The 22385-nt window shown below is 40.8% G+C and overlaps 1 protein-coding gene across 1 annotated transcript in view; it reads right to left on the reverse strand.

The window, feature by feature from the left end:
* Positions 1–2075: 2075 nt before the first annotated feature.
* CIR1 (corepressor interacting with RBPJ, 1) overlaps positions 2076–22385 on the reverse strand; it is a 43814-nt gene continuing 23504 nt past the window's right edge. Inside the window, exons 8-10 of the mRNA XM_019522941.1 lie at positions 6964–7070; positions 5445–5530; positions 2076–3691 (exon numbers count right to left, since the gene is read on the reverse strand). Of these exons, the coding sequence (XP_019378486.1) occupies positions 2983–3691; positions 5445–5530; positions 6964–7070 (902 nt within the window). The 3' untranslated portion in view covers positions 2076–2982. The remainder of the gene's footprint in view (positions 3692–5444; positions 5531–6963; positions 7071–22385) is intronic.

Genomic DNA, 22385 nt, shown 5'->3' on the forward strand with positions numbered 1-22385 from the left:
CGTGGGACCCGGCCCGGCCCTGCCCTGCGCGGCCGGGAGGCGGGTCCTGCCGCAGGCTCCCTGGGCCGGGCAATAGAGGTGCGTGGCGCTGCTAGGGAAGAGGCCACGCGGGGTGAATCCCGGGCGCCCCTACCCCCTTCACCGGCTCCGCAACCCCCGCGGCTGCCCCTGCGCCTCCGCATCTAGCTCGTCCCCTTCAGCTGCTGCGCAAGGGAAAAGCGAGTCTCGGGCTGGGGTTAACAGGAAGAGTCACCTCTCGGCCAGGGCTGGGCCTGCTTTAAGTCCTTTAGGCCTGTACCTCTCCCTGCCGAGAAGCACAGCTCCCTCCCAGGCTGTGACCTAGCCACCACTCATCCCCCACAATTGCAAGGGGAGGGTCACACGTCTGCTGTAAGAGCAAAACACTTCTGCCTCTCCCTCTGATCTGCTTGGAGTGTCATTACAGTTTTACTATTAGGCTGAGAAAATGCCAGCCTGGGCTTCAGGCCTCTTTCCACATTAAATGAAGTTTGAAGAATGCCTCCCCCTCCCTCAGAAAAACGTTAAGGGGCAGCAAGGTGCTAGGAATATCTTTAAAGGCCAGGGTTGATAAAGGCAAGAGGGCTGTCTTAAACACAGATGCACAATTCATTGTCCTGCAGCAAGGTGCCTTGGAATCAGACTTATCCAAAGCTGCATTATTTAGCTTGTAGGTTTGAAATTTCTTTCTGAATAGCTAAGCAGATAACAGAGCCACACCACAGAATAATAGGTGTTGGCTGCAGGCACAGGGGTACTATGGAAGCACAGTCAGAACTATGCACTCTGCATTTTACCAACTGCAAATAGACATCACAGTCCACAAAAGTGCTTACTGAAAACAGAGGGGCTGAGCCCTTACTTGCAAGAGAAACCTTAGTAGCTGAAGGACAGCAGAGATGGTTCTGGTCCAATGCCATCTCTGCCATGCGCAAAGCAAGCCACGCTCTGGTTAGATCAACTGACCTCCTCAGATACTAAAGGGTAAGTGAATCCTTGTGGTTGTTACTCTTTGTGCCCTTTCAACTGAAAGTGTTGAAGCAGCATAGCTATTCTCCCACCTACACAGTGAACCTTGCTGCCCCCTCCCACCCGAGGGCAGGGGTTCTCAAAGTTTTTACATCACGGCCCAGCACTCACAGCTGACTAGGGCTGGAATTTCCGGCTGGCAGACACATAAGGATACTCTCACCCCCTGGGTGGGGGTGGGCCAAACCCCACGCTGCCGCAGGCCTGCACGAGGAGCTGCAGCCTCTCCGCCCTGCTCTGGGGGGCTGCGGTTTGCTGGTCTGCGGCCACTTCTGGTCAGCATCTGACAGCACAGGGATTGAGAACCCCCGCTGTAGGGCTTTCTTTAAGTGAAGTTCTCCATGTTCTACAGACACTTATGGTAGCAAATATGTGCCTGGTTATATGGAGTCACCACCTCCAATGGGTAGGAACAGATACGTCTAACACACAGACAAGTTAAAGTGAGCACATTTGAAAGGTACATCCTAACAAGCATTAGTCAGTACAAATGCTACAACCTGTTTGGTTAAAAATACCACCCTGAGAAATGTCTCAAATCTTGTAACTGACAGCTTTCCTGAACACACTGTGAACTAATTCAGGGCCTGATCCTGCCAAGTGCTACATGCCTTCAGCTTCAGTGCTCCCAAGGGATAAACCTGTGCAAAGTATTTAACAAAAATGAAAAAGAAAACTGACATCTGTGAAAAGCTGAGCCTTTCAAAGGCAGTCAGTATGTGTTTATAAGGTAGGTCAAACCACTTCTACAGCTTATACCTCCATGTGGCTTAAATTTCTGCAAGGTAATTTTCAGTCAGTCAGTCATAAGGAAAAGAAAACCTTGTCATGTGAGTGAAAGAAGGGACAAAGTTATTTGCCCGCGTTTTAAGTTTGATTTCACCTTTTTTTCCAGTCCACTCATTTATGTGTTTTCTATCTCCTTAAACACTCCAAATGAAAGGTTTTCTTTGCAAGGAGAAAAACATTTAAAAGTCTATTTGACCCTTTAGAATGAGTTAGGGCCCTGGATAATAAGGCAATTCTGATTTTAGAGAATAAAAGAATTTATTTTAAGTACATTTATTTTTTTGTGGTATGGGAGAAAATAATCCACAAAATCTTCAGAAAAATAATCAGGTCAAACTGCTGCAAGTCAAAGCAAGAAAAGAGTATTTAAATTATATTTCAATTTCATAAAATAAAATACCTGGAAACAGCTGAGATGAAAAGGATATTTGCTACATCTTCAAAAATTACTGAACAATAACTGGACATGGTACTGACGCATACTGACAGGGATTCAAGATGTTTAAATACTCCTGGCTAAGTTGTACACTGCAGGAGGTCAAAAAAGTTAGCTATATATTTATGAGAATCTATGTTTCACTGTTACTTTAACTCATGAAATTGCTCTCAAGTAGAACTTCTGAAAAAATTGTTTCAGTATAAAGGCTCCTTCTAAAAACAATAGTCCCACTAAATGAAAACCAAACAACTAATATTCTGAGATCTGAAGTAGTCGTGATTGTATCTTGCACTTTCCAAAATGTTGTTTGGCATTGCTTAAACTCCTGGGACTCTTCCAAAATTACCCTTTTCTTCCCAAAATAGTAGCATCTTAAAAGCAATGAAAAATAATACCCATAAAATCCAAGCGTATGTACCAGACTTAATACTTCAGAACAAAGTAGGCATTATTTACAAAAAGCTTGCTACATGAATACAAGAAATATTTACGAACAATTTCTCTCTCAAAAATACCACAGTTTGTACCTAATTTACAAATATTCCAAAATTATTACAGAATGGATGCTCTTTTATTTAAGTGATAGTCTATAAGAGTTGGAGAAATGCAAACAGATTATTCAGAAAGCCAGCAGTGCATAAGTGAGCCCTTGTTACACAGTATTAAAACAAAAAGGGAGACATTTTTTTTTGCCTTGGTCACCTGCACTACCTATTTTTTCGATCTCTTTCTCTGCTTCTGCTCGTCTCCCTGTGTTCTGCTTTACTGCGCTGATCTCTATAGTTCTCTCTATATTTCTTTTTCTCTCTGTATACATCTGCACTGGGGCTTCTGGTTCCACTTTTTCTGTGCCGTTCACCACTGGGGCTTTGACTTGGACTTCGTCTCGTCTGCTTGTGCCTATAACTCCTGTGACTTGTGCGGGAACTTCTCCAGCTCTGCTCATCCTTGTATGGGTTTCTGGTAGCCTTCTCATGCCCTTCGGGCTCTCTCTTGTCAGCGCCATGGTTTCTGCTTTCAGACATTCTTTCACTCTTGCAGGAGCTCCATTTGTTGTTCTCTCCAGAACTATCTTGCTTCAAAAGTCTGTACTTCTCTCTATCCTTGTCTTTGTTACCGTGACTACTTGAGGGCTCTTCGTAAAGTTTTTCCTTCTTAGTTTTTGCCTTCTCTTCTGAATCACTGCTGCTTGCCTCTGAAAACTTGTCTTTTTTTCTTTTCTTAGAATACCTCTTCTTTTGTGCTGCTTTATCTTTACTGTCAGTCTCACTATCACTGCTGCTTACTGAAGTTTCGCTGGAGGATGAGGAAGAGGATCTCATCTTATGTTTTTTGTGTTTACTTCTGCTTTTTTTCTTTTGCTTTTTCTTCTTTTTATCTTTCTTTTTCTTCTTCTTTTCCAGGCGATCCAATTTCCTTTTATTTTCAAAACAGAAAGGTAGAACAATCAGGCACTTTAAAGACTATGTTTAAACTATGTCTGTCCTTTAACACTGCTTACTTAAGATGATCCGCTACAGTAAATGTTTCAGATTTTCTTAACACATTGAACTTTTTATTTCAAAATATTATTAAGCTTCTGCCTCAAGCCAAACTTAACATGTAACACTCTAACCTGTGGATGCTCCCTCAAAAAACAGTACTGTTGCTTTTAAATGTATTAAAATTTAGGAAAGACATAGAAAACATGAATTGAGGCCTCATTACTAATAGCACAATCAGCTGATGTTTCTCAAACTACCTCTGTAGGGTTTGGATTGTTGTTGTTTGTTTGCTGTTTTATGTTAATACTAAGAAACATTTTCAAAGGCATAAATAGCAATGAGGTGCTCGAGTCCCTTTGACCCTGAATGGAAGGTAGGAGCCTAATTGCCATCTGGTTGTTTGAAAATCTCATCCAATGTTGTTAGCTGTCTGGAAAACTCAATCATTTATTCCCATCAGAAATAAATGTAAAACTCCTGCCCTGCAGTACAGTGTTCTATCAGACAAACCCCCCCACATTTTAATTGTAACAGCCTTCATCTAGCATATACTTTTAATCTCTTGTTCTCACTTATTTTGTTCACTGTTAGCAAAAATCACCCACTAAATTTGACACGCTAAGTAAATGGGTTTCACTGGATTACATCTTTAAGAAGTTAATAGTTGCAAGGACCTAATCATTTTGTTAAACCAGAACCATTAAAATGTATGCAAGGTGTCTGGACCACCAGAAGGCTAAACACAACATAGGTTTATTTTATTTAACCTACAACCAGATAATACAAACTCATTCCTTACTGAAAGGAAGGGAAGAGGCTTCTAACATCTGTAGAGGACGATTTCTTAAACATACAATTATATTTTTTATTATGTATTGAGACCTAAAATGGTTGACACTACCCTTTTAAATTTTCTCTATGTGAATATCTTAGACTACCATAGGTGCCATTTATTCAATCAGGCATTTACAAATTTTACTTAAAAACATCCCTTCAAACCATTAAAAAAAAAAAGACAATGCAACTTTGTTTAGAAAACAGGCGTGACCAACCTTAGCATGTGAAATCAGTAAGGCAACGGTAGGTAAAGAACAGCCCCCTCCCCCAATAAACTTTTGTGAGAAGCTCCCTCTGCTGGCTTTGCAGCAGCAAAATATGAAACTTTACTCTTACAGCAGGGGTGGTGACATCACCAATTATGCTGGTGAAGAGAAGAAGGTTAAGTTTGGCTCTGTCAGGAACAAAGCACATGCATCAAGCTTTGCCAAGTATAAAAATCAATAAGAAAAGAAAATTCATTTTCAATCTTGGAAGAGGGCACTGTAAACAACAGAGTGTAAAGCAATGTTTTAAAATACCAATTTAGTGTCCTCTACCAGCCAATGCATATATAATGCGAGTGGTTATTTAAAGTTAAATCTGAAATGTAACTGAAAACAAAAATATACTAAAACTGCCACACATCAATTGGATTACAAAATGAGGAAGGAACGCGGTGCACAAATACAAAGTGTATTTTGAGCCATTTGTGGTCAAATATAGGTTACTCTAAGCTGATTTTCCTCCCCATAGATGCAAAACTGGGATTTCAGTTACAGTAACAAGCATGCACAAGAATGCCAAGGAGTTAAAACTATCAACAAGGTAGCAGCAGCTTTATAGGAGCCATCTATCTGTGATATTACCTCAGAAGCTTCTGTTTTTGTTTAGTTGACAGCGATTTTAAAAATTCAACTTCTGGGTCGTCATCTCCTTCACTTGCAACAAATTCCTATGCAACAGGAGAAGTAATGAAACACCATGTATGTAAATAAAAATAACGTAGCCCTTCAAATGTAAGTTTTGTTTTAACATACCTTTCTATTTTAATATGTACACATATACCTATGTATGCATAAAAAAAAATAAAAATAAAAATTCGATAGATCTGTTTGTGTCTTTTTGGAGAATGAAAGGAGTTTACTATATATACCAAGCGTAAATAGAACTGCTATTTAGTGTAATAGTCAAATATTAAACAGTAACTTTCACACTGTTAAAAGGAAAACATTGTAGTTATAGGGAAAACAGTTCCATATTTCCTCAAAGTAATTTATGGAAAGTTTCTTTGACTTTGGCCCACTTAGGAATGCTGGCCAGGGGATGGAAGACTTTAGATACCAATAAACCACAAAAAGAATTTAGAGGAGTAACTTAGTCTTCTATAAGCCTCAAATTGCCCATTTGGAAAATAAGTTTTATACCTACTGAAGTCACAGGTACAACTGACCTCACACTTCGCAAAGTTTCAAATTAGCAGTGCGTCTTCAACTCATAGTAATAAAACGAGGTCTGGGGTAACGTCAGGAATTTTAAAATCCACACCTTTCAGATTATATGCACTTGGAATGCTCTCTCTTCCTTACCATTTTTTGTAATCTCAACTGTACAAGAGAAGCAGCAAAGGCAGAAAGTCTCCATATGTTACCTTTCTAAACAGCTGATAACATTGCAATACATTTAACACCAATCCCATATATTAGATTTTGTCCCGAGTATGTAACTTCCTCTAAAGGCAAGGAACATAATCTACTATCTATTCATTCAAGCTTTTTTGCAGCAGTTGAGCACTCTTCTTTTGAGTTTTTTCACCTGGTGGTTTGATTATCCTGTTATGTGAAGAAAGCTGCTTCATGGTGGGCTCACTATTTAAAATGGTGGACACATGATAGTGTACCTTACCATTTTGTGAAAGCACCTCAAGATTTAGAATAAGTGCTTTGTGAAAGTCTAAATAAATACAATGTTATGTTTTAAATCCTGTAATAAAATTGTAATACATTACATTATGCAAAAATGTTATTTTATTTTTTGCAAGCTGTTCTCAGGCTTCATCGAAAGCCCCTTAAGAAGCAAGGCAAATATCACACCTGAAGTACATGACAAAAGCCCAAACCACCCGCTCTAGAAGCTGTTCAGTCTCCAGTCACCCACAGGAGGCATTTAATTTATGAAACTATGGGTTTTAAAAAAATTATTTCAGATTTGTCACTTTGGGTAAAATACAGCAGCAAAACACAAAAAGTTTCATAATATTTTTTTCCACTGGTATATCTATTGAGCCTTCCTATGGATATGCATATTGGAAAACATTAAGTAGCAATTCACAAGCAATCACATTTAGATTTATAGACATTTTCAGCTTACTGGTAAAAAGATCATTACCTGTGATGGATCATTTGCGGTCAAGTTTCTCCCCAGTACATTTTGTTTCAGTGCAAACCCACTGTTTCTCATCTCCGCTATTAGCTCCGAGGGGTGCATTGATGGCCCTGTTCACAAAAATCACAGTTTGAATGTATCATTTATATCTCTCTACCTTTTTTGGACTCCACAGTGGGAATTCAGTTGAAGCTTTGTTAAGTAAAATCACAGCTAAATCAACTCAATAATCTTCTGCTGAGCAAATAATCAGATATGATTTTCTAAAACAGCAGTCTGGAGATTCAGAATAGAAAATAATTGCATTTTTAAGTGCAAGGGGATTCTCTTCTTATGTAACTTTGTCTCGTTGAAAACAATATATATTGGTATTGTCTGGTAGCATATTTTTGTTACAGTACAAAAATACAGGAAGCCTACAGAAGCAACATTAACTAAATTTTTTAAACAAACCCTTTTCCCAAAAGTAATAGGAAGGCACACTCGAGGATGCTGTCATGACATTTTTCAGAAACACAAACTTAAACAACTTAAACAATTCAAACATAGCCCCTTCCTTTGAAGCTATAAATGTGGGGGTTGGGAGATAGAGGAGGGAGATAAAACAACAAATAAGCAAACCACCCCCCAGTCAGAATCTTTGCTTATTCCTTCCTCCCCAATCTGTGCAGCCCTTAGATTGTTACCACCGTGTTCATGCGTCTCTCAGAACAGTCTGAAAACAATGCAACATATTACATTAAAGCATACATATATGTATGTTGGAATACAAAAAGGATTAAAATGAAAACCTTATCTTGGACCTCTCAGGCTTGGCTCTGTCCGTTATAAAGCCCCCACACAACTCTATCCTTTTAATTAAATACTGAAGTAACTAAGATGTCACACTGAGTCTTATAATTAGACCTGATGCTTTACTGCAAACTAAATAGAAAATGTTGATATTTATTCTGAAAAATACTAGAATATGTTCATCAGTAAATTTTACCGCCAAACAATAGATCATATATTGATTCAGTTACCGCCATATAGATGAACCGATACATTCATAAGAGAAATTATAAGGAATTTGGTTATGTATATATTACTGATGCTTTAAGAGTTTGTTTAGAAATATATTATCAAATATATCACTCCTGTTCTTCAGTTTTAAGAAGCTTACAGAACGTACCATTTTGGAGGATAACAAACTTCCTCACAAATCTTTAACATGCAAAGTAAAACCTCCATGTCTCCAAGTTTCTAAGTAGTTAACTCTAGCCCACAATTCTATTGGATATCACATGGACACAGTTCATGCAACTACAAATGAACATATCCACAAGCCAGGAATGAAGAAAAAAACTCAAAAACATAACTCATTGCATGCCACTAGACTTGTGGTTATTTTTAGTGTTTTGTTTACAAGCTCTCTTCAGATGTTTATAATTTCACCATGATTTCAGCAAAGGAAAGGATTTTCTAGTGAAGTACTTTTAGTTCCTAAGTCATCAGAGCCCTTCAACGTGGGCTTAAGTGCTCTGTTGAACTGGGGCCTTAAATCCGTTTTTCCATACATGTTTATAACTCTAGTAATTGGATTTCTCAGAAATGATTTTTAAAGAATGCCTTTATACATCAAGCTAGTTTTCCTTCAGAACATGTAATAGCATAATTGTAAAGTCAGTGGTGCACAGTACACATTCATTGACGGCTTTGTTTACTTTACGTTTTAAATACTTGCCCGTGAGGCAGCAAACATCAACGTGAGTTTTAACTCTTCGGCGTTCCTCATATGCTTGTTCCTGTATACATCAGAGCCATGGCAACCATGCAGGGCCTACAAGTGTTTACCTTATGCAGGTACTGCTTCAGAAATAGAATTTATGATTTTCTAGGTAGCAGGCACACAAAGTATACTGATGTGAGCCATTTACAAGAAATTCAGCATATGTAGCAGCTCAGCATGCCATGAAATCTCAGATATTTTTCAAAAATATATTTGAAATTATCCAGACCGTAACATCAAATTAACTACTGGATATAAAGGGAAGGGGTGGTTATCCTAGAACTCTGACATTTTCAAGGGATTTTCAAGGATAGAATCCAAAAGCTTGAAATGGCAGCCACACACCACTGTATTATTATATATCTGGAGACAAACAGGCCTGCAGGGGTTGACCTCAAATCCAGCCCCAGGAGGTGCACAGGTGAGCAGATCAGAGAGAGCACACACTGGTCAGGATCCCAAAAGAGCGTATAGGTCAAGAGCAGCCTTTTAAATCTAATTTGGAAGGTGAGAGACACAGAACAGAGCTAAGTCAGAATTGCTACTGCGACCTTACTCTGCTTGCCCAGAACTGCTCTTGATGTGTTGCCTTGGTACCCAGTTATACCTGACATAAATACAGCAACCAAATTTAGTACCAGATGACATCTTAATTCAAAAAAAGTCATTACAATAGCTCTCTAAGAAGAAAAAAGAAAACAATAAGTTCAGTCATAAAAAGTAGAGACAAATTTTGACATCTGGAGAAATCATCATGTTTCAGACTAGTATCTGAAGCAACTTTCTAAAGCTTCTAGACTTGGAAAATGACTATATAAGACCCGTATAACTGGCAGAATCGTAATTCTAGCACTCCTCAGAATCTCAAGCTATTTTGCTTATTCAGTAAGGTAAGCCTAGTAATTCTCAACTGCCAGATGGGAAAAGCTGAAGCATGACGAATGTATGTGACTAGTCCAAGTTTACACAAGAAATTTTAGGCAGAGCCAAAGGGAAAGAAAAACCCTAGTCCTGTACCTGAGTCACAAGAATACTTTCCTCCCTAAAGTAAGCAGTAGAATAAAGCCAGTGTGTATTTTAATCTCCAGATGTCAGTTCTTTGAAGAAGAGGCTGACACTTCAGCCAAGTGTCAGATCCATTTCCTTTTTAGGACTTACCTACTGGATAGATAAAATTAAACAAAGAAAAAAACCCCATTAAAATCGGTATGTCATTCCTGGGTATTGGTAAGCTCATGGAAGCATGTTTTTTGCCTATTAAATAAAACCAAACAAACCCCAAAACCAAAGCAAGTATCTACACTTTTAAAGCTTGTACAAATAAGGTCAATATGCTTCACTTAATTTTTTATGATGGAAAAAAGAAAATTCCACTCTTCACCTGTCATCTTGTTTTTTTACTGTAGAAAAATTAGAAACTATAAGTTTTGTCCTCCCCCTTTTTAAATTTTTTTTTTGCTGGAAACAAGAGTGGGAATTCTCTCAAGCCTCCCATGAAAAGGCTACAACAGGCTTTCACAGAGCTCTTTTCTCCCAGCTGTCCCCCAGGTGTTTAAATATGTTTTATGGCTGGGGAAGGAACAGGCAAACACTAGCTTTGAACAATCAGAACAAATATCATTTCCTCTTTCAGTTACTTGCTTTCCGTTCTCTTGGTACTCACGGTGTCATAATGAGGGGCTCTACCGAAGTCGAGGCAGCTGCCAGTCGATTCCATGGGCCTGACAGCCATTTTCGCAGGCAGAGGCCAGTAACTCCCCACCGCCCCTTTGGCTGGGGGGGACCTGTCCTGCCCCTCACCGCTGAGTGGTGGTGAGGGGTGCGGCCACATGACAAACAGCCCTCACAGCCGATCAGTAGCAAGGGTGGCAACCACCCTGCTGTGCTGACAACTACCCTTTTCCCTTCTCCCCCCCATGGGCTATGTGGCTGGGCCATAGTGGCCACAAAGACTGCTGGCTCTCCAGAGAGCGCCAGAATTTTATTTTCAGTGATTTTTTTTCTTTTCCAGGGAGCCCGCCAAAAGTGTGGACCTCATGCTTTTTCACAGAGTCCGTGCTTTCTCGTGGGGCCTGCTGGAAACCACAGCTTCTGTGAAAATCAAGAAATCATGATTTCCGTAGGTCCCTAGTCATCATTCTAATTAGTCTTCTATACAGTGGCTTGATATGGGTCCTTGATGTTGGCTCGGTTCTTGGAGAGAATTGGTGCAAGTGAGGAATACCTTCTTTTCAGGCGGTTTCTCTCATCACAGCACAGGGCTGATGAAATTGACTTGAATACCAACTACCAGCAGGGCATGTCAGGACTACAACCTGAGCGCCAAGTCCTCTTTGGATTTAGGGACAGGCCCACTGGAGACTAACTAATCTGCCAAATGGAAATTGTGAACAATCCTCGGAGCTGTTCTATCTTACATCAGGACAAGGCTCACGATCAGAGAGGCACAGAGGAGGATTTCAGTGACCTTTGTCAACCCATCTCCCAGACTGTGCTTCCTAACAAGTGAAGTTCAGAACTGAAATCAGTTTTCTAGAAATAATTTAAGAACAAAACAAACAAAAACAAAATCCCACTTCTGCCTTCTTTGTGCATGATACTAAAGGGGAAAACACCTCGTTTACCCCCATCCTCTTTTACAAAACCAACGAACAAACAAACAAGACTGTGGGGGACATTGCCCATTAATGACTTTTGTGGCAAACTTACTTCAGTTGGATTTTGAGGCATGGACCAATAAAAGATAAGGGTCATAACCTTTAACAAGAGTGGTTGCTCAAACTATGCCAGTTAAACAAACCAACCCACCCACAACCCCCAAACTCCAAATACATTTTTCAATTCTATAAACGTACATGGACAGTAGTTATAAATCAGCATGGTATGAAGTCTGCTGTGGGGAAAAATACAGGGTAGGGAAACTTAAAACCAAATCAGACTAGACCAATGATGCTCAACCTACTGAACTGGATGAGTAACATAGGGCCAGTCTGTGGGCCAGATCCAGCATTGTGTTGGTGCACAGGGTCAGTGCACAGATATGAGCTGAAGCATCGGCCCAGCCCTGCATGCCAGATCCAGCCATGGCATATCTTTGCTCACTGGCTCAGCCCCACATGCTAGCACAATCCAACACACTAGGTCATGCCATCCAGTTCACAAGGCTTCCCATGGGTCTGGAGATTGCAGCAATTAACACTGTCACCGGCTCCTCTGCCACCAAAATTTCTGGCTCCCTGAGGGGCCCCACGAACCAGATCAGACAGATAAAATAAATATAATCCCTATTTTTAATCTCCCTATAATTCTGGTTAGAGAAATTGGCTTGACCTGAAATTGCTAATTGTGTGCTGAAGGCAACTGGGAATGTTCTATCAATTATGAAGAGAAGGGCTTAAACTCTAAGTTGTAAGCCATTACAAATGACTTACTTGGAATTTTAAAAAGTGTTATAATTTCTTAGATCCCTCAAGCTTAAAAACATTAGTTGTTGATGTTTAAAGTCCTCCCCATATTTAACTCTATTAAGTCTGTGCAAACCTATGCACGGGCTATTTGAGGAAATTGCCTTGAAGTCTCACAAAATCACTGACAGTTGTATTTCTTTTTAAAAGGTTATGATATGTGTATCCGTGCTGCAAACTTTTGAGCCGGTTTGCTGACTCAGCTATTTTGCCCAACTTCAGAGCCAGATGAAGTGATTTCATTAGAATCAACTCAGCAAAAAGAGAAAGTGCATGAGGATGGGGACAAGAAAAACTAGGCAGAAGCTCTTGGAATTAAACAGCAAACTGACTGAAGGTTAAGGGAAAGGTTTAAACAGAGTCTTGCTTTAAGGTTTTGTCACAAACATGTTTTTAAAGCTGCAGAACAAGAGCAAACCTCATGAATGGAAGCAAGAACTGAAACAAATACTGGGCATGCATGTCACATGGGGAAGAGTGCAGGGATCTCACCCATTCACAGCAAGCACATTGCCCATAGATAGGGTGACCACACATCTCAGTTTGGCCAAGACAGCCTGGATTTCGTAGGCTGGTACTGGCTGGTTGGTCAAAATTTAAACAAGTCCTGGAATCGCAGGGATGAGGCACAGTTCAGTGGGGAAGGTGAGTAGCATGGTCCACCTAGCCACTCTACCTCACTGCTGGACTGAGCCTGTGCCCCTGTTTGCTGGCCTCTACCTGCAGCAGTGCTGCTGACTTGGGGGTGGAGCTGATTGCATATGCATCACAAACTTTTCTATAGCTGAAAAAGCTCTTCCTCTTAAAAAGAAGGGATCTATGTTTTTTTTGGAAGTGAAGACATGATTTTATCCAGGCTCCACTAGTTTATTTAGTAACTGCAACTGTAAGAACCACAAACTAATTAAAGGTAGCTTTGTCAAGCTTTTAGGTGACCAAATATCCACCCAGATCCAGAAAGGTTCTGGACCCATTCTGCTTAGTGAAAGGAAAGGAATATCAGACGTATAAATTTCATTAACATGCCCAAAAATAAAATCAAGAAAACACTGGTGAAAGCTAAATTCCTATTAATATTAAACTAAATTAAACTAAACTAAGAATAAAGCAAGAGGCCTACTAAGCAAAATCAAACTAGAGTAGTCTTAGTATTGGCCTGAAGTTAAACCATCAGTCTTCATACATTCTGAGAAAGAGTCTGAGGCTGCTTGCAGACATTAAAAAAATAAAACACTTTAAACTCCACACGCCCCTGCACATGCCCAGAAGAGTTAGCTGGACCTGGCTTGCCCAACATCTATGTATATTGGGCACTTCAGTGGAGCTTTTATGAGATGTTTATCTAATTGAATAAGCTATTAGATAAAAGCACCAAGAATCCCCACTGAAGTGCCTAATCTATAAAGATGCTGCAGAGCCAGGTATACGTAACACTGCTTCTTCCAGTAAAGCACTTTTTTTTAAACCATCTGCATGCAGCCTGAGAAGTTAAGGTGGTCATTTTCTACTTAGTTACAAATCCCAACTAAAAAATTTAGCCAGGTCAATCAATTCATTCTAGTGGTTAATAAACCTAATGTTAAGTTATCAACCTTATGTCTGAAACAAAATATCAGAGACAATTATGCTTCTTTCCTAGATTCCAATTCTTGAGTAATGGCTACTCCTTCCCTTCCAGCCCCCTCCCACAGCAGAAATATCAAAGCCCTTTAATAAAGTCTGAATAAGTAGAAGTTTGATAAACCTTATTTGGAAATTCCAGGTGATAATCCAGTGGCTCAGGACTTTTAACACACCTAACATTTTTAATGAGTTATTCAATCAGACAATAACTTTGGCTATTTAAATCTGGGAAACTTCTCCTTCAGACACCTTCCCCACAAGGACTTGTATGAGACAGGTATTTATTTATGGCATCCTTTTGTCTGCAAGAGACGGTGGAAATTGCAGCCTGACACAGATGGTTTGCAATGTCTCATGTGATTGAACAGTCCAATCCGAGATTTGCATAATGTGTGGTAGTGGTTGCAAATGTATGCGTCACAGTTGGGTGGCTTGGGAGCTGGTTGCTTCCAATGAACTCTTTTCTCTTCAAGCTATTGGAGCCAATTCCTGTCATGGACTTTAACGCCCTGGTGGACACAATAACGCCACTTGTTCTGATCACTTGCCAAGGTTTCCCATTGCCCTTTGAAGAACCTCTGCATTGGTAACTATCTTGCCATTTGATGTTGAATATGTAGTGCAAACAACGCAGGTGGCAGCTGTTTAACCTTTTCTCTTGATGTGCATAAGTTGTCCATGTTTTCCCTCTATACACGAGAGTGCTGAGTACACAAGCTTTGTACACTAGCATTTTGGTCTTGATGGTAAACTTTGAGTTGTTCCATGCTCTTTTAATTAGTCTGTTAAAGGTGGTGACAGCCTTTCCAATGAGAACATTAAGTTCTTCATCCAGTAGAGACTGGTAGTTATTGTGGAGCCTAGGCAGCTGAACGTTTGGACTACTTCTAGCTGGTTCTCATTAAAGGCGATTGATGGATCTTGCTGAACTCCCTGGACTAGTACAACTGTTTTCTTTATGCGGATAGTGATAGCAAATGCCTGACAAGCTCTTGAAAGGCAATCCGTGAGTTCTTGTAGTAAGTCTCCATTGTGGGCTATAAAGGGCAGCATCATCATCAAATAGAAGCTCCCTGATAAGTACCTTTCTAACGTTCAAGTCTTTGCCTTGAGTCGTGACAGGTTGAACAGTTTCCCATCCGATCTTGTGTGAAGGTACACTCCACCTTCCCTATCTTTAAATGCACAGTTCAGGGATTCTGAGAAGAACATTCCAAAGACTGTAAGGGCAAGAATACATCCTTGCTTTACTTTTCATCTTGAAGCTATCTGAAGTGGACCCATCAAACTGAACAGCTGCTTTCATGTTGTTGTGGAAGGAATGTATAAGGGTAGAAAGCAGGGTAGATTTGCATTTTATAGATTAATCAGCCTACCACGACTTCTGTTTAAGTTCAAACTAACACAAACTAACACAACTAACATATCTCTTTGAAGTAAGTACATCACACTGGGATTTTTTTTAAACATGTTGCCAATTTAGGACAACAGAGCATTCCGATTTCCTGTAATACCTAACTGAAATCAATTTGATCACTATTAAATGACAATGGTAAAAAAATTGTGTATTTCACTTGCTAAGGGTTTAACTTTCAACAAGCTCTCCGATTCCCCATCTAATACCTCCCTCTTCTGTATGCAAGTCCATTAGAAATTATACATGAAACTTATCATTTTAGGTCCTGTCCACTACTACGGCTGAAGACCAAAACTGCATTTATCAAGTAGTATTTTCTAGCATGGTTTTGTTAATGAGTGTTGGCAGGGCCTTTTTTTCTTTTTTTTTTTTAAGAGAACAATGCTAGCTGATGTGTGTCTCCATAAAGAGGTTAAAGCATAATTTTTGTGTTATCCCCTGTGGTGGGGGAAAGTGTTAAAACCCCTAACAACAATAACTATTATTAAATTACAGGCTTTACTAGAACTGATTCAATGGAAGAAAGGATACCAAAGGCCAAAGATGTCACTATTTCTATCTGCATCTGAGAGTCTTGATAATGTCTGCTTAGTTAACTGATAAATGCTTTCATTTCTATTAACACTGAAAAGAACAAGCTGCATTATTTTACCACCTAAGTTTTGATTCTAGAATATATATTGAAAGTAATGAGGTTAGAAGTAGTAATAGTGTAATCTATATTTTTACCAGAGACAAAGAAAGATTAGTAGAACTGACTTCCTGATATCAGGTTGTACTTAAATAGTGAAGACAGTTAAATATTCCAGTTAACTGAAAACAGCCAATTTAATAGGAAATGTCACTGATACAAGGTAACAGAAACCTAAAAGGTGTTATTTTTATAGGCAATAGTCTGATCTTATCTACACTTTAATGTATCCCACTTGTGTGCATCTGCTGTGTGTACAAACTGTAGATTTTAGTAAAACACAGATTGCTTCGATTAGTAACGGAACACAACGTGCAGATCCTGAAGTCTGGAGTAGGGTTCAGAGTTCTGAACAAGACAGAGCTGCGGTCCAAACTTTCCTAAAGCCTGAGGGAAGAACATTTCTGGTTTAAATGTGTGCGTTCATTTAAAAAATGGACAACCCTAAAATTGCACCATCACAAGTGTTCACAAAAACTTATGATGATAGTGTATAGTTACTTATTTTACATGAAGATTAATGAAAAATAGCCACTGCACATGAACATCTGCTTTCCACATTTACTTCTTTTCCAGTTCACAATTTTTTGTGAAAGAGAAGCTGTAACACATTGATCTGATTAAAGACCAACTACTTGTAAGGTATATAATTATTTATGAAATAAAGTCTGGCAGAAGCATGCCATCATCTCTGACATCTCAAAAGTAGCTTAAATCACAATTGCATTTATCAAAAGGAACAGCTCTACAGTACTTTACTCCCAACGTAGCTATGATTCTAGGAACACGCCCCACTATTTCACAGAGGGAAAATTACAATCTACCACCAGCCAAACTCTAGACCTGGCCTCTCTAGAAATCTGAACAAAAGAAACAAGGATTGGTTAGATCACTGTTTCTCAACCCATGGGTCATGACACAAAAGTAGGCTGCAAAAATATATGAAAGGGTCGCAAACAAACTTTAAATAATGGATCAACACGCTTTAAAAATGGATTCTCCTTTAAAGAAGAAAAATGCAGGAAACTGTGGCTAGTCCTTTGCAGCCTGCTAGGGGCTACTTGGGGCTCCCCATCCCCCTACATACCCCACCTTGTCCCACACACCCACCCCCTGGCCCCACACACTGGGGGCCTGGGACCTGGGGGCAGTAGGTCAGGAGTGAGGGGCACTGGGTCAAGACTAGCCATCGATGTTCACAAATGGGCCCTGGTGCAAAAAGTTAAGAACCACTGGATTAGATTACCCGTTAAGTGTGAACAATATATGTTCACAAATTGGATACCAAAACACTGTGTAGCTGTGTACTATGGTCTCAAGACTGGATTAAAATGGGAAGCATTCAAGTTGTACAATTCATGTTGGATGTACTTGCAGAGAAGCTCAAAGTTCTTGTCAGATGGAAAGTGATGATGATGATGAAGTGAGCGTCGCCACACTCATATCGTGGAAGCATAAGGGCCAGAAAGCCAGAAAAACATATAATAGTCAATGTCAATAAGTCTTTGGGTGCCCAGTGGAGGGCCATAAGGGTATTCGTGGATGATGTGGTCAGCCTAGGTTAGCTTGGAGTGGTCTGAGCTTGAGGATCACAGCTGCAGCCAGTATTGTTGGAGAGGCCCCAAGTACATGCTTGCCTTAGACTGTCCAGTGCCTGTTCTGAGACAGGCAAGAGCAGTCCAGGCCCTGCCAGGCAGCTGTCAGCCTGAGGGACAACAGTTAGTGTTGGGGATGAAGTTGTTTAGCTGCAGCTCTTGTGCAGTGTATTTCCTGCTCCACTGATGGAAGATTCATGCTGTAGGTAACATGCCACCTGTGGAGTGAGGAGTTTCTTGGCCTGAGTGGAGACTTCAAGCGGTAGTTGTTTTTTTGTCTTGTCGCTAGTAGGCTGGAGTGCAAAGAATGGTTTGGAACTTGGGCTTTGAGGCCTTGGGCCAGGATAGCAGCTTGTCTCTGGATGTTAGGGATGGGGGGCAAAGGGGGAGGAGGGGAATGCCTGAGACGACTGGTAAACAGTCAACTGGCATAAGGCATCAGGTAATTGTCTTCATGATGCTGTTAAGGCTGGAATCCACTGGCTTAGTACACATGCTCTGGTCGCATACTGGTGGACAGTACTCAGCAGGAGGATATGCAAGAGCCAAAGTGGAAGTGTAAAGTGTTTGGAAACTTGCACCCCAAAAAGCTCCTCTACGGTTAACTTTACCCCGGACCGCTTCCAGATGCTGGTGGTAGGTAAGGGTCTGGCCCAGCTTGACTCCTAAATAAGTAACAGTGTAACAGTGTTCAAGTGCCAGGTTGCTAATTTTGACTTTTATTTCTTTCTTTGCTTGGTTGTTATTGAGGTAGAAGGCTGTTGCCACTATTTTAGTGAGGCTGTGGTGGAGACACCATTTATGGAAATAGTAAGCCAAAGTGTTCATGTCTGATGTCAAAGTGGATCCAGTGTCTTCCCATTGCTTGCCTGACTTGGTGAGAGCCAGGTCATTGGCATAGTCATACTTCTTGGACTGGGTGTCAGGCAAGCCAAAAACGTACATGTTGAAAAAACAACGGAGAAAGTACAAAGCCTTGCGGAATGTCATTCTTACGATTTCTAGGGCAGCTTTCCTGTCCACTGATGGAGCACGAAGCATGAGCATAGTAAAGCTACCAATCGTTTTGTCAGGTATCATTTGGAGGAGTTTTTAGTAGAGGCCGTGGAGTCAGACAGTGTCATACGCAATTGTGAGGTCCACCAGGACAACATCAACCTTCTCCCCAGCCTCAAAGCTCTCTTCAGTGTCTTGAGTAAGGAGAGTTACCTGCTCTACTATTGACCTTCCACATCTTAAACCAGCCTGCTCCTTAGGCAGCTGTGGATCAATTATGAGGTAGACCCAAGCATAAATGAGGTGTTCCAGTAGCTTGACTGGAAGCACAGCAGGGCGACAGGTCTATAATTCTTTTCATCATCCTTAGGCTTGTTAGCATTTAGGATTGTTGCAACAACTACGGCCTCTCTCCCAATGTGAGGGATCTTGTTGCATTTGACACAGATGGAGATGAACTCATGAAGCCAAACAATGGAAAGTCACGACATCTCAATGTTCTTAGCGACTTCAATGACCATAGCAACAAAAACAACAAAATCCCCTTTTTAACTTGACCCAAGATCTCGTAACGAACGTGGGGCTTATTTCTCTGGTATGCTGGCTGAATATATTAAGCTGATACCAGCCTGGAATTAGTTTTTCAATTTAGATTGGAATATCAGAGCATTATCTCCTCTGATTGATGGATAAGGCCTACCATTTGAGGTGGAAGAGCTTTTTGGGGACAGTTTGTGAGGACTGCAGCACAGTTTTTCTAATTAGCTGGAGTATCTGGATCTCTTCAATATACTTTTAAATTATGGAACTAGCTCTGTGAATTTTATCAAATATCTGTAAAGATTCATTATTTCTGTCAGCAAACTTTGATTCTTTTAACTACAAGGTTTGACAGCATATCAGAAAAGCTTGGGGAAGACATTTGCTGCAATGATTTTGAGTGACATTTTTAAAAGCATGAAGGTGAGATACAGACATAAGTCTCATTGAAACACGCTTGCAACTAATTTAACATAGGCACTTTTCAATATCCCTCCCTCCGTTCTTTTCTCTCAGAGAAAAGCACTAGACAACTGCACCTTCATGCCAAGTATTGTCTTGTGCTGGAAAGTCCAAAGGATCTATTCTGACATCTTTCCAGCTCAATATGCATGTAAAGCAGTTTAGACTGCCTATAAGCTGATTGCACTTAATCAGATCTGTAGAGAACAGTTTCTTAGCTCTCCAGTTTCTGTCTGGCATTGAGGTTCTTCAGAATATGGCTGGATTCACTGAAGAATATAGAAGAATTGGCAGTCTCTCCCCCTTCTGTTGAAATAAGGATTTTACTCCTTTTCAGCCTGTAAAGTACATACTGACTATGGGCGAATGAGGTCCTGTTGGATTCCCAACTGCTTTCTGAAAAGAAAGCCAAGTGAAAGCCAATAACATTTTTAGAGGATTCTCTATGTTGAAGCAGACTTGGTTGGAGTGTTCCATTCCTCGAACAGGTTACTGCAACATGCCTAGTGAAAACACCCTCTATATCCTTCTCAAACTTCATCTACTACTGAACAGGGATGAAGACTTATTTGAACTTTTCTTAGTCTGCACTCGTTTTGAATTTACTTCCAGGTACAGTTTTGAGTTAAGGATCTATATTGTAGTCAGTTGTTCGCAAAACTATGGTCAATCTATAACAGTAGTTCTCTATAGCAGTGGTCTCCAAACTTTTTTGATCATGCACCCCTATCAGTAAAAAAATTTTGAGCACCCCCCCCAATATATGTATATTTATATAAATATACATCTAAATACAAGTTCTAATATTTTCTTCCCGCACCCCAATGGATCATCTTGCGCACCCCCTCGGGTGCGTGCACCCCACTTTGGAGACCACTGCTCTATAGAGCTGTATTCGTGACAAACATAATATTTAAAAAACTATGCAGCTGGGAATGGTAGATGGGGAAAGAGTGTATCCCATAAAAGGATCCCCAGTCCCATGGAACACCCCTGTGCATTACAAGACAGGGAGGCCCGGGCGAGGGAGATTCTTTACCCTCCACCAATGCTGACTTCGTGAAGGAACACCTTGAGAGGCTGAACACCTTCAAGTTAGCCGGCCGTGACAGTTTACATCCCAGGGTACTCAAGGAGCTGGCTAGCATCGTTGCTCAGACCCTGGCACGGATCTTCGAGAACTGCTGGCACTCTGGTGAAATGCCCAAAGACTGGAAGAAGGCCAATGTGATGCCTATCTTCAAGAAAGAGAGGAAAGTGGATCAAGCAAACTATAGGCCCATCAGCCTGACCTCTATCCCGGGGAAGGTCTTAGAAAAGATTATCAAAGAGGCCATTCTTAACAAACTGTCCGATGCCAACACCCCGAGGAATAGCCGGCACAGGTTTGTTGTGGGTAGGTCTTGCTTGACTAATCTTATATCCTTTTATGACCAGGTGACCTATCATCAGGACAAGGAAGAAGAGATTGATGTTGAATACCTCAACTTCAAAAAAAGCCTTCGATCTAGTATCCCATGATCAACTCTTGGCAAAACTGGTTAACTGCAGCCTCAGCCTCACTACGATCCACTGGCTGGGGAATTGGCTCAGTGGTTGGACCCAGAGGGTGGTAGTTGACAGAAGTCAATCGCTGTGGTGCCCTGTGACCTGTGGGGTCCCTCAAGGCTCTGTTCTTGGGCCTATACTATTCAGCATCTTCATTAACGATGTGGACATTGGAGTCAGAAGCGGACTGGCCAAGTTCGCCAACACCACCAAACTCTGGGGTAAAGCGTCCATACCTGAAGACAGGAAGGTGATCCAGGTGGATCTTGACAGGCTCAGGAAGTGGGCAGATGAGAACCTGATAGTGTTTAACACCAAAAAATGCAAGGTTCTCCACCCTGGGAGGAAAAACCTGCACCATACTTATAGGCTCGGCAGTGCTATGCTGGCTAGCACTACGGACAAAAGGGACTTGAGGGTCAAAAGATGAACATGAGCCTTCAATGTGATGCTGCTGCTAGTAAAGCAAGCAAAACACTGGCTTGTATCCATAGATGCTTCTCAAGCAAATCCCTGAGCCATGGGACTCTTCAGCCTGGAAAAGCACAGGCTCAGGGGTGATCTGGTGGCCACCTATAAATTTATATGGGGTGCTCATCTGGATCTGGGGGAATATCTGTTCACCAGAGCGCCCCAACAGATGACAAGGTCAAACGGTCACAAACTCTTCCATGACTGTTTCAGGCTGGACATAACAAAGAACTTCTTTACTGTCTGAGCCCCCGAGGTTTGGAACAGACTGCCGCCGGAGGTGGTTCAAGCACCTACTTTGAACGCCTTCAAGAGACATTTGGATGTCTATCCCTGAGGCAGGGGGCTGGACTCAATCTTGCAAAGTCCCTTCCAGCCCTAATGTCTATGAATAATACTCATTATCTTCAGTACAAGTGTTTTGAATGGTTTGGTTCTGCATCCTGATTACCTTATAAACTGTATTTCCTAATATCATATAATGGCAGAGCAAACCAGCAGAAGCACTTGAGCTAACAATTCTCTAAATTTAAACAGGATAGAGCATCCTTCCATGTGCTGGTCTGACAGACCACAAATGTCAACATAGTGTGACAGGCTTTTGTCAGAGGCGATATTTGGGAAGGTTTTAGAGGTTTCTCTTTCTTGAAGGAAGATTTATTAACAATGTAAAGTGTAACATGAAATATGTACTTACGTGAGTTCTAGCACTTTCATAAAATCTGTATTAAATGTGCACACACCTTAATATTGAGAATTTTGAAGAATGCTTTGAAGTTAATCTAAAAACTGATTGGTACTCAGGCTTGTGAAGATGGGACCCTACTGTTTACAATCAAAGTGGTCAGCT

Source organism: Gavialis gangeticus, unplaced genomic scaffold (assembly GCF_001723915.1).
Source record: "Gavialis gangeticus isolate Ggan-Ray unplaced genomic scaffold, GavGan_comp1, whole genome shotgun sequence".
Lineage (NCBI taxonomy): Eukaryota > Metazoa > Chordata > Crocodylia > Gavialidae > Gavialis > Gavialis gangeticus.